The sequence below is a fragment of the Selaginella moellendorffii genome, unplaced genomic scaffold, assembly GCF_000143415.4.
Source record: "Selaginella moellendorffii unplaced genomic scaffold, v1.0 SELMOscaffold_65, whole genome shotgun sequence".
Classification (NCBI taxonomy): domain Eukaryota; kingdom Viridiplantae; phylum Streptophyta; class Lycopodiopsida; order Selaginellales; family Selaginellaceae; genus Selaginella; species Selaginella moellendorffii.
This window is the reverse complement of record NW_003314326.1, coordinates 993,421-1,004,037: the sequence shown is the minus strand read 5'-3', so window position 1 is coordinate 1,004,037 and position 10,617 is coordinate 993,421. Positions and strand designations below refer to the sequence as shown.

Sequence of the window (10,617 nt, the reverse complement as noted above, 5' to 3'; positions counted from 1 at the left end):
TTTTTTATATCGTCTTTGGTTTGAGCTGGTGAACCTGACATTAGATTGAAAGTGATATGATATTTATATTTACAAGCAAACCAACACAAATCAAACACAAATCAGAAAGAGGTAAAAGAAGTCTATATATATAAAATTTAGTTAACAATATTGTTGCCAAATAGTGTGCGACACAAACACAGACGATCCAACCAAGCTGGAAGTTGTTGATTGTTCCAAAATCATCCTTGTGCCAAATGTGAAACACCTCGTTCAGATTTGCATCGTTTAGCGCGTCCTTGGCGCTTGAATCTCCCTCCCTTATTGAACATCTTCTTCGTTACCTTTATTTTAGTTTTTGGTTATGCACATTTAGGGTTTATGGCTGTGAATGTTTTGAATGTGGCGGAGAAGCCCAGCGCCGCCAAGGAGATCGCGCAGATCTTGTCACATGGCGATTGCCGGAGCTTGAGCGGCCATTCTGTCTACAACAGGATCTTCCATTTCAACTACATGATCGGTGGTCAGCCATGCCGAATGGTAATGACCTCTGTCAGCGGCCATCTCATGGAGCTGGATTTCGAGGAGCAATTCCGGAAATGGTACTACTGCGATCCGGCCGATTTGTTCCAGGCGCCAGTGAGGAGATACGTTCCCCAGGTACGAAGGATTTCGATAGGAAAGGAAAAGAAAGAATGTGGATTCTCACAGGCAGGGAAATGTTCTCTAGGACAAGCTGGGAATCAAACGGACGCTGGAAGAACAGGCTAGGAATTGCCAGTGGCTTGTTCTTTGGCTCGATTGCGATCGAGAAGGAGAGAACATTGCCTACGAAGTGGTGGAGGTCTGTCTCAATGTTAACCGGGGACTCAACGTCTTACGAGCTCGCTTCTCAGCATTTATCGAGAGGTATGATTTTTGTCACTTCCATCTTTCCTTCGGGGACTCATAGTTTTTGCAGGGAAATCCAGCACGCTGCACAGAATTTGCACCGGCCAAATCGCAATCTTTCGGATGCTGTGGACGCGCGCCAGGTTTTTCTCTAAGCTTTAAACTTCCTTTATCGTTTTTAGTTCTAAAAGAAAGCCGTGCCGATGCTTAGGAGATCGATCTACGTATAGGTGCTTCCTTCACTCGCTTTCAGACAATGCTCTTGAAAGATCGCTTTGTTCTTCCATTTGACGAGCATGAGAAGGCCATTCTTAGCTATGGTCCGTGCCAGGTAACGAGATAAATGATAATCTCCAGTCCAATAGCCAACATACTTTTGCGCTAGTTTCCAACTCTAGGCTTTGTCGTTGAAAGATATTGGCAAGTTCAAGCACACCAGCCTGAAGATTTTTGGACCATAAACTGCGTGTACAGGTCGGAGAACGACAGTGCTTCCTTCAAATGGGCGTAAGTCATGATTTTTTTTAATCCCAGGCTTGCTGAGTTTGTATGTTTCGCAGGCGTGGCCATCTTTTCGACTATGTAGCCGCCGTCGCCATATATGAAATGTGCGTGGAAGAGCCTCTTGCTACGGTTAATTTATCTTCCTTCCAGCATGCTCGAAAGCCTTCAAACCTTCTCTTTCAGGTTTTCTCTGTTACTGGACGTGAGACACGTAAAAATCCACCGCATCCACTGAATACTGTTGAGCTGGTGAAGCGCGCTTCACGGTTTCTACGCCTTGGGTCCCAGGAGACAATGAAGGTATTGTTGGATTGTGTTTATCAATCGCCAACCTTTGAACTTGCAGGCTGCTGAAGAGCTCTACCAGCAAGGATTCATCAGCTATCCCCGGACTGAGACAGATTACTTTTCGGAGAATACTGATCTTCGAGTTTGTGTTGCATCGGTTCCTAGTCTCTTTGAGCTGATATAATGTTGTCTACGCAGCGCATGGTAGAGGAGCAGACCAGGCATCCTGTGTGGGGAAATTATGCCCATCGCCTTCTTGACTCTCGAGAGAATTTGTGGAGACATCCGAGCAATGGTGGACACGACGATAAAGCTCATCCGCCTATACATCCTACCAGGTTTTCGGATGGAGAACCACAATGGAGGAACGATCACAAGGTAGCTTTTTTTATTAATGTCACTTTGATTTCTGTATTTTGTTTTCTTTGCAGGCAGTATATGAGCTTGTTGTGCGACACTTTCTTGCGTGTGTCTCGCAGCCGGCTGTAGGATACGCAACAAAAGCCATGATTGACATTGCTGGGGAACAGTTCTCTGCTAATGGACTCATGGTGACTGCTGTAAGTAAACTTTCTCGTTGTTTCTAGGAATTGAGACCGTGTTGCTCGTTTTCATCTCAGAGAAATTACTTGGAAGTTTATAGATACGAAAACTGGGCTGCTTCAACTCTTCCAAACTTTGACCTTGGACAACAGGTACACATTTTCAGACTGCGAGTATTTTCTTACTTTGCGTGTGTTGCTTCGCAGTTCATTCCAACCAGGCTTACGCTGGATGCTGGCAGAACGCAACCCCCACCCCTTTTGTCAGAAGCGGATTTAATCGCGCTCATGGACAAGGTGGTTTCTTAGTTCCAGCATTTTCAAGACCTGAATTCTCTGTGCGGCCAGGAGGGAATTGGAACGGATGCTACTATGCATGATCACATAAAAAAGCTGCTGGACCGGCGCTACGCTACCAAAGATGCGCAGACACGCTTTTGTCCCACAAACTTGGTACGCGGCACAACCAGGAAAAGTGCTTTCAACTAAGTTGAGATTATCTTACAGGGCGAGGCACTGGTTATGGGATATGACACGATGGGGTTGGTTTTCATATTTCTAGTTTCTTTATATTCAATTCCAAGATGAGAGACATTCTAGAAGTTTTGTTTCAGGTACGAGCTTTGGAAGCCCCATCTCAGATCTATAATGGAGAGAGACATGAAGGCCGTGGGCGACGGAATAAAGGTGAAGGAGAATGTCCTGGAGACATGCCTGCAGCAAATGAAGACGTGCTTTCTCGATGTAGGTTTTAAAGCTTTTCAGCTGCTGCTTTATTTTCTTATTTTTCTTATTTTTTCCAGGCTAGAGTTCAGCAACAAAAGCTTATAGAGGCAATGGGTCTTTTCTTTGAGAGGTAAGCATGCGTTCTTTGGCATTAGTTTTTACTTGGATCGCTCCAACAGAAGCCAAAATCAAGTCCCTGAAGCGGTGCAAGTCGGTGGAATCGTTCGAAGGTGCCCAATGTGTCGTGAAGCGGACATGGTTTTAAAGAGAAGACCAGTGAGTTTTTCCTCTTCATCCCGTTTGCTTGTAGGCCACTACTGACTTTGTTACACCAGGATAGCAAGTTTATGGTTGGTTGTCGCAACTTTCCACAGGTATGCTGCTTGCTTGGCTTTTTACTTTTGTAAAATGGTGCTTTTCTTTTCAGTGTAAAAATGTCGTGTGGCTACCCTCCGTCGTCATGGAAGCGACAGTCACTACACACACTTGCAACTCGTGCATTCCAGCTCCAGTTTACAAAATTGACTTCAAGTTCAAGAGAGCAGAGATACCACCACAATACAGCATTTATCACACAGGTGAAAGCTGATTTTCAGGAAACCCCATGCTGCTAAATTAACAATCTCTTGCAGGTTGCGTGGGTGGCTGTGACATTGTGCTGAATGACATTATGAATATCTATAGAGCACCTCCTGCTCCCTCAGGTTCGAACTTTGCTTTCCTTGCTCGGCTAACAGAAACTCTATGCAGGGAGAGGACAAGCACAGGATCGAGCTTCTGGACGTGGCCGTGGTGTTGCTTATCCAAGACGAGGCCGCCGTGGTGGCGGTGCTGGGAGATCCCAAAACCCAAGCCGGCATGGTGACACGGAAGTTTTCTATGATGCGCAGGTACACTTTTAATTTTTCTACTCCCTGTTGTTGCTTAGATTGCAAAGCACTCTAAGAAATCACAGCAGTCAAGTTCTTGGCATTTCCAAGTTTATAGCTTCAAGAACACAAGCACACACAGCTCAGATCCAGAGTTTCTGGAACTATAGTGAGAGGACGTAGGCCTCGACTTGCTTGATGCTAGCAACGAAGCCATCGGCAAACTTGTCAACTTCCTCCGTGCCTGGAACTTTGGGTTCGTAATCGAGGGACCACAGAAGCAGGCTTCCTTCTCCTTCAGGCTTGAGCGTCAGTTTCCATTTGAGAGAACTCACTTGCGTGCCAACCAGTCCCCCTTCGATCACGCTCACCCCAATAGTATGAGTGGATTCATCGATCATAGTCAGCTCCTCTTTTATGAATGGATAAGGAACAAGATCTGTAGATGAAGTTCCAAGAACACCAAAGAGAAGAAAGATGAAGATCAAACAAACAAAGATCTCTCCCAGAAATATCACGCACCAGTATTGAACTTGACCATCCTAGTGTTTCCAACGGTGGCAGCATCGCCATCAACATTTTCAATGCTCACCACGGCCTGATTGGAAGCTTTGACAAGCATCTGTGGATCCTTGAGAGCCTCCCACAGTTTTGAGGGGGGGAGTGCAACCTGAATCTCTCGGCTGATAGGCGATGGAGCTCCCATTGTGTCTAAGTTTGCTACTAAGCTTTCATTTTTTATACTAGTCTAGATTGTCAACCCTGCTATTCTATTGTTGTTCATTCTTCATGTCACGACCTTCAGTTAAAAATCTCCTCCTTCCGAGTGTAGCAAGTGAGCATCTCGTTCCACAACGCCAGCATACCATCAAAGATCCCTCATTTGTGAACTTACGGTGCAAGCTCCTTTTCATTAAAGTGGGATTCTCTCGTTAATATGTGTTTATATAGTTCATTCATTTAATATCTGCATTAACTTTTTTTATTTATTTATTTCATTGACCATGTTATAATACATTAATGTGAAAAATCACATGAGAAACTTCACTTTTTTTCTTGTTACCTTATCTTCTTTACTAAAAAACGTGAGATAATGACAAATCTCACTTTAACTAGAAAGTGCTTGTTCACGCTCTCCAAACCGTTTCCCTGGCAGCGATCAATGCGTTCCAGGATCTAGCATCTCGGCCCATCGTGAGGAAGATCTCCAATGTCTCCCACCCAAACGTCTAGATGATGGAGTTTGTTGTTTCCAACAATCGCCTTATCCACTGATTGTGAGGGAGGAACTAACAGGGGACGTGATTTTCCTCCCTATAAGCCAATACGGTGACCATTTCAGTATAGATTTTAGAGCCTTTGTCCACGGTTGAAGCATTGATATATTGTTTACCAATATACGTATTGGTACATATACCAGCATACCTATAGTATTTGGTGTTTCCAACAATCGCAACATTCTCAACACTTACCACGCGATTGGAAGCTTTGACAAGCATCTGTGGATCTCCCACAGTTTTGAGGGGGGCAGTGCAACCTGAATCTCTTGGCTGATAGTAGTTCCAATTGTGTTAAAGCTTTCATCTTGTATACTAGTGTGGATCCAATTCTACAAGTTACCATGCATGAATCACCAATATTCTGTTGTTCATTCATCATATTCATGTCATAAAAAAGTGGTGGTCGTCTCCTCGCCCTGCGTGTAGCAAGTAAGCATCGCATTCCACGGCACCAGGTGGCGCTCCGGCATACCATCGAAGATCCTCCTCATCTCCTCGACGTGTGCCATTTGCGAGCATGCCAGAAACATGTTCGTCCTTCTGATAGATTGTTGCAAGCTTTCAACTTTGAATGAAATGCCCCATAGAAGAAATACTACTAAGCGTCATAGTAACTATTAAACTTGTCTATCGATTTAAGCTGGAAGAGAAGCACGCACATCCTAATGATATTTTGTCTCATGTTTTGGAGTAATATGTCATCTCGTTGATATATAGAATCCAGCTCCAAATTGACATTCGAAGAGTTGTTTAAGATGAAATCTCATGATTTAACATCCTATCTATGCAGGCAATGAACTGTGAAACCTTCATTTATTCAATAAACTATTATAAAGTATTCTCGAAGATCACTTAGCTAAATCACGAGATTCATCCTTTTAACTTGTAAGCTTTGGGCGACTGATCGCCTTTGCAAGGTTGGATTCTAGCGTTGGCAGGGGCAACGCGAGCAGAGCAGGCCTCAAATCATCCTCGCCGGCAATTCTCTTGAGCAGCGGCAGCAAATCAAACAAGACGCGATCGTCATCCCTGCTGCTGTTCCGAAACATGGGCACCACGATCCCGCTCTCGAGATTCATCTTGAACGAGTCCCGGAAATCGTCCACCCACACCACCTTCCGCAACTCCCTCCCAAGCTTTGGACTGTTCAAGTCCTTGTAGTCCTTGATCTCCGAGCTCCCGCTGCAAGAGTCCCGAGCAAGCCATGTTGCCACAAATAATCCACTGGGATCAATCGCCTCCCTCATCTTCTCCACATAGGATTTCCTTCCGAGGCTAAACACCACCACCTCGTAAATCTCTGAGGCTTGCCGAAGGAAATCCTCCAGCCCTGGTCGCTTGGACACCCAAACGGGCTGCTCCTCGGAATCAAACTCCACCACGAAGTCGAAACACGCATGTAAGCTAGCTTGCCTCGAAGTAGCTATCAAAGTCCCATCGAGATCAAGGATCAAAGTCGGCTTGCCTCGATCGCCAACGCGCTGTTCGCCAAGTTGAGCCATGAACACTGAGTATGAACCCTAAATGAGGTAGGATAGTACTTATTTTCAAAATGAAAAGGTTGGAAGGAATGTTATATATTGTCCTGATTTTATATACATCTGTAGTTTTCGCCTTATGTACTGATTGTGAGGGAGGAACTAACAGGGGACGTTGGTTGAAATAGTGTGTTCCCTATAAGCCAATACAATGACCATTTCAGATTACACAGCATAAATTTGAGAGCCTTTGTCCACTTCTCTGGTCGGTTGAAGCTTTGAGTGATTGCAAATCCTTCCACCTTGTCATTCTCAATCCTTCAAAACATGCCAAGATCAGAAAAGCGCTGTTGATACGAAGGACTTACAAGTAAGGTAGCGTGAAGCATTTGCCTGGAGCCACTCTAGCAGCCCGGTCCTTGGCATTTGCAAAATCGGCAAACTCTTTGAGACATGCGAGGAAATAAACCATTGCTTTGTCAAAGTGCGTGCTCCAAAACAGATTTACTGGACCGTAGCTGCCACAAGAGAGTATAAGTTACTCACAAAACACGAAAGTGAAAACTCACAGCTCGTATGTGTTTTTGCTATCAGCAATACAGGCATAACTTCCCATGGGTATCAATCTATACCTGCAAGCAGCAACACAATTCAAAAGAAAGAAAAGGAAAAAGAAGTCTACATACGTAAAATTGAGTTGGCAATATTGTGCCATAGTGTGCAACAATAGACACGCCTGTCCCCAGGCGGCATTGATCTCATCCCATTCCACCTGATACAGGGACAATCTCACAAAACAAGAAACAGAAAAATATGGTCTTACATGAACATTTGGAAGGCGACCAAGCCGGAAATTGTTAATAGTTCCAAAATCACCGTCGTGACAAATGTAAAACGCCTCGTTCAGAACGTTTGCAGCTTTTAGCGCAGTCAATTGTGCACCTGCAACGTCAATCTTTGCCAAGACGGCGTCTCTCTCCTCCTGTAAGCAAGAATAAATACGAAACAAACGTTTCAAGTTTATCTTTACCTGATGAACAGTGAGCCGAAGTTTAAAGTTGTTGAAGTCGTGCCAGAATCTGGATGAGGTTTATCAGAAAGAAGAGATCATTCCGACAAAAAACAGGCCTACCTTTGTTCCAATTCATCGAGATCTTTAAACTTGCGCTCATAGTCTTCCAGTTGCAACTTCACCTCCAGATTTTGTCGCTCAAGCTGCTCAATCGTCGCTTCAAGCTTTCTTTCTTCTTCAACCTGGAAAAGAAAAGCACAATAAACTTAGTAAACTTCGATCGTCATGCAAGTATGCTCTTTACCGTAAACTCCTCCTCGCTCACTGAAGTCCGTTGCTCCTTCTCGAATCTATCAAGACAAGACTCGTATTCTTTTATGTCCTTGGTAACCTCTTCAATTTGTTTTTCCATCTCGTCAGACAAAACACGCATGCATTCGAGGCACAGGGGTTGATCCACCTAAGAACAGAAAGAACTATGTAAGAAAACCCATCCAGACTATAGAGATGTAGACATCACAAACCTGAGTTTGTGCCGAAGCAATCTCGAAGACCCTCGTCAAGACATTCACACTAGCATTGAAGCTAGCGTTACTTGTCTGTGGCTGTGCTCCTCCGCCACTGGAATTTCCACTGCTTCCAGCCTGGCCTTCGCCAGACAAATCGTTCCTATACATGGATGCTGCTGCGGAAGGCAACACAACAAAGGACTCTTCCATTGTTCTTCCGCCATGGTGGCTCTCAGCAGCTGCAAAATCCGATTTTGATTGCTAGAGAGGATCCAAGAGCTGAAAAGACAAACCTGGGGTTGGATAATAACCAGGAGTTGGATAATTCATCGCCCCTCGCGGCCTTGGAGGAGGATAGCCGGCTTTGTGCTTCGGCAAGAGCACGAACGATTGATCCATTCTGCTCGCAGCTAGGACGCTCCCACTGCCGGCAGCTGCAACAAAGCAGAGCTTGGAATGCATCCATCGACAACCCAGCAGCCCTAACCTGAGACTCGCTCCGCGTAGGCATCCGCGCCAGAGATCACAAATGGATGCTTGCACATTTGACAGTACCATCGCGGCAGCGCTGGATCGCGCACCGCGACTTTGCCGCCTTCCATCCTCCCTCTTTACTACATAAGCCCTAAGATGGGAATATTCTCCGCCTAAAATAGGATGCTTGTTAGCTAGAATATCCTCCACAATTAAAATAAGATGCCAACACTTTGTTAGCACAAGTTAGAATTTTCGCTAGCACACCGCCACCACTGTTGATGCTTCTTGCCGAACCGAGACTTCGCGATTCTTGAGTGCTTGTTTGAGCATTTTGTGGAGCTGGATGTTTGTTAGTTCCGCTACCTCAACCTGGAAAAATCGGTCAAAATCAAGCGTGAAGATGATAGAATCTAGAGTGAAGAGCACTCACCTTGTTCTTCCAAGTCTTGACCTCTTTGGACAACTCGTCGTTGTTATGTCTACAACGCATGTAGTCGAGAGCTGTGGGACGAGGAGGCCCATCTTCTTCTTGCATATGCGCTACCACGGATTCGTGAAGCTTGCTCTACGAAAGAGAAGAGAGAACACCAAGGATAAGTTTGGATGGAATAAGTTTGAGCTAGAATACCTTTTGAAAGGTCTCCGTTCTGATGTTGTCTCGTAAGCTTTCCAACAAAGGCTGGCGATCTTTGAGGAAACATTTGATGTTTGTCCCCCGATCCACAATGCCACCAAGCTTCCGCCGTGTTGTCTCCAGAGCCTTGGAATTCAGGACATCCGAGTTTGGTGTCAGTCTAGAGATTTTTTTCGAGAGAGATTTTTCTCACTCGTACCTTGAGCGTTCTCTTGACCGCGCTCTTGAGGTCCCAGATCTCGTAAGTCCTGTCCCGTATCCTGGCGTGGAGCTGGACGTTTTGGATCTGAAGCTGATCGAAGTCGATGGCATGTAAGATGTCCTTGAGATCCTTTTTCGTGCTGAACTGGTGCTCGGCTTCCATGATCTCCATATGAAGCAAATCATTCTTCTCTTGCAATTTGTCTCTCACATTTTGCTTTCTTCGCAGCTTGTCATAGAGATATCTGAAAGAAAAAAAAGGAAGAAAACACATTCCATCAGACAAAGAAAAGCCAAGAACAAGCATTACCTCAACACATCTTCGGCATAGATCACCTTTCCGGGATTGATCTCTGACAAAAGAATCACCTCCCTGTAGAAGCTGTTCTTCTCCTTCTTCGTTTCCCTCATGCCTCGCTTCACCTCATTGTAAACAGCACCAAGATCATCGAGGCAGCGATCGTTCTCCGCTCGCAACTTCTCGACTTGATCAGTGAGATGTCCGCATTCTTCGTCAGCGATCTCAACTTTCTCCTCGGTGCTCATGGGAAGCGCCTCGGCTCTTTGCTTGGGTGGCGAGAGCGAAGGTATCTTTGGCGGCGACAAGAATCGTACTGTGGCTCTTGGCACCGGAGGACCATCGTGAAAAATCCGGAACGATCGTCTCGAGCTCCGGCGTAGTGCCTCGGCTGCCTCCTGTTCTTCCTTCTCAGTTTCTTCTTCTTCCATCTTTTCCAGATGAAGTTGCAAGCTCCCCTTGCGTGTCACAATCCTCTGGAAACGAGAGGAAAAACTCACGAACAACGAAGCTAGAATCTGGAAAGAACTTACCGATAGATGTTCCGAGAGTAGCGTATTTTCCATTCGCACTGCCTCTTGCTTCACCTGGAGCGCTTGCAGCTCCTTGTTCCTCTCCATGATCTCGTACTCGTCCATGGCGATCTGCCCTAGCGGTCTCCTCGCTGGAAATCCCAGCTTCTTGGATCAATGCCGGCGGCCGGATCCACAAAACCTCATCGAAATACCCTACCGGGCGATGATCTCCCAGCTTGTGCGCTTGGATCGAGCTTGAGAAGCTGGAGCTCGCCTCGATCGTGTGGCGAAGATCCAGGGCTCTAGCGCGCCATTAAACTCCCCTCTGGCGGTTTTACGCGCATCCGCTGGACGAATCTCGAGAAGCCACGTGGACTTCGTCAGCCCTAAGCTGGGCGCCGGCTGAATCGGCCG

At 45.7% G+C, this 10,617-nt stretch overlaps 5 protein-coding genes across 5 annotated transcripts; 1 reads left to right on the top strand and 4 right to left on the bottom strand.

Annotated features, from left to right (window-relative positions):
• Positions 1–360: 360 nt before the first annotated feature.
• Positions 361–3,912, top strand: LOC9648957 (DNA topoisomerase 3-alpha). Its single transcript, XM_024658966.1, has 21 exons — positions 361–639; positions 710–888; positions 941–1,013; positions 1,082–1,201; positions 1,256–1,377; positions 1,431–1,503; positions 1,558–1,674; positions 1,721–1,804; positions 1,861–2,040; positions 2,094–2,222; positions 2,283–2,357; positions 2,412–2,501; positions 2,553–2,657; positions 2,712–2,746; positions 2,819–2,948; positions 3,008–3,060; positions 3,110–3,206; positions 3,266–3,304; positions 3,358–3,508; positions 3,563–3,634; positions 3,681–3,912. Exons 1-21 carry the CDS (start codon positions 361–363, stop codon positions 3,830–3,832), a joined length of 2,355 nt encoding a protein of 784 aa, XP_024514734.1. The 3' UTR covers positions 3,833–3,912.
• Positions 3,873–4,505, bottom strand: LOC9648956 (phytohormone-binding protein). Its single transcript, XM_002984985.2, has 2 exons — positions 4,322–4,505; positions 3,873–4,238 (listed from the first exon to the last, which is right to left on the bottom strand). The coding sequence occupies exons 1-2, from the start codon at positions 4,503–4,505 to the stop codon at positions 3,964–3,966; spliced, it is 459 nt and encodes a 152-aa protein (XP_002985031.1). The 3' UTR covers positions 3,873–3,963.
• Positions 4,506–5,957: 1,452 nt separating this feature from the next.
• On the bottom strand, positions 5,958–6,581 carry LOC9648955 (probable C-terminal domain small phosphatase). The gene has a single exon (XM_002984984.2). The coding sequence runs from the start codon at positions 6,579–6,581 to the stop codon at positions 5,958–5,960; it is 624 nt and encodes a 207-aa protein (XP_002985030.2).
• A 48-nt stretch (positions 6,582–6,629) lies between these two features.
• On the bottom strand, positions 6,630–8,714 carry LOC9648954 (beclin-1-like protein). Its single transcript, XM_024658967.1, has 10 exons — positions 8,566–8,714; positions 8,372–8,512; positions 8,094–8,317; positions 7,874–8,029; positions 7,690–7,811; positions 7,588–7,636; positions 7,381–7,539; positions 7,127–7,329; positions 6,926–7,075; positions 6,630–6,875 (listed from the first exon to the last, which is right to left on the bottom strand). Exons 1-10 carry the CDS (start codon positions 8,678–8,680, stop codon positions 6,695–6,697), a joined length of 1,500 nt encoding a protein of 499 aa, XP_024514735.1. The 5' UTR covers positions 8,681–8,714; the 3' UTR covers positions 6,630–6,694.
• A 14-nt stretch (positions 8,715–8,728) lies between these two features.
• On the bottom strand, positions 8,729–10,561 carry LOC9649108 (coiled-coil domain-containing protein 113). The gene is made up of 6 exons (XM_002984982.2): positions 10,222–10,561; positions 9,701–10,164; positions 9,389–9,635; positions 9,184–9,315; positions 8,986–9,120; positions 8,729–8,924 (listed from the first exon to the last, which is right to left on the bottom strand). Exons 1-6 carry the CDS (start codon positions 10,324–10,326, stop codon positions 8,811–8,813), a joined length of 1,197 nt encoding a protein of 398 aa, XP_002985028.1. The 5' UTR covers positions 10,327–10,561; the 3' UTR covers positions 8,729–8,810.
• Positions 10,562–10,617: the final 56 nt, after the last annotated feature.

Excerpts from the sequence above, each read along its gene's own strand:
- LOC9648957 (XM_024658966.1), top strand. The coding sequence starts at position 361 with ATGGCTGTGAATGTTTTGAATGTGGCGGAGAAGCCCAGCGCCGCCAAG. Across the intron at positions 889-940 it reads TTCTCAGCATTTATCGAGAG|GGAAATCCAGCACGCTGCAC; the intron begins GTATGATTTTTG and ends TAGTTTTTGCAG. Across the intron at positions 2,747-2,818 it reads ATGGGATATGACACGATGGG|GTACGAGCTTTGGAAGCCCC; the intron begins GTTGGTTTTCAT and ends GTTTTGTTTCAG.
- LOC9648956 (XM_002984985.2), bottom strand. The coding sequence starts at position 4,505 with ATGGGAGCTCCATCGCCTATCAGCCGAGAGATTCAGGTTGCACTCCCC. Across the intron at positions 4,239-4,321 it reads GATGGTCAAGTTCAATACTG|ATCTTGTTCCTTATCCATTC; the intron begins GTGCGTGATATT and ends CTTCATCTACAG.
- LOC9648955 (XM_002984984.2), bottom strand. The coding sequence starts at position 6,581 with ATGGCTCAACTTGGCGAACAGCGCGTTGGCGATCGAGGCAAGCCGACT.
- LOC9648954 (XM_024658967.1), bottom strand. The coding sequence starts at position 8,680 with ATGGAAGGCGGCAAAGTCGCGGTGCGCGATCCAGCGCTGCCGCGATGG. Across the intron at positions 8,030-8,093 it reads TTGCTTCGGCACAAACTCAG|GTGGATCAACCCCTGTGCCT; the intron begins GTTTGTGATGTC and ends TTCTGTTCTTAG. Across the intron at positions 6,876-6,925 it reads TGCTTCACGCTACCTTACTT|GATTGAGAATGACAAGGTGG; the intron begins GTAAGTCCTTCG and ends CATGTTTTGAAG.
- LOC9649108 (XM_002984982.2), bottom strand. The coding sequence starts at position 10,326 with ATGGACGAGTACGAGATCATGGAGAGGAACAAGGAGCTGCAAGCGCTC. Across the intron at positions 9,636-9,700 it reads TATGCCGAAGATGTGTTGAG|ATATCTCTATGACAAGCTGC; the intron begins GTAATGCTTGTT and ends TTTTTCTTTCAG. Across the intron at positions 8,925-8,985 it reads TCAAGACTTGGAAGAACAAG|GTTGAGGTAGCGGAACTAAC; the intron begins GTGAGTGCTCTT and ends CGATTTTTCCAG.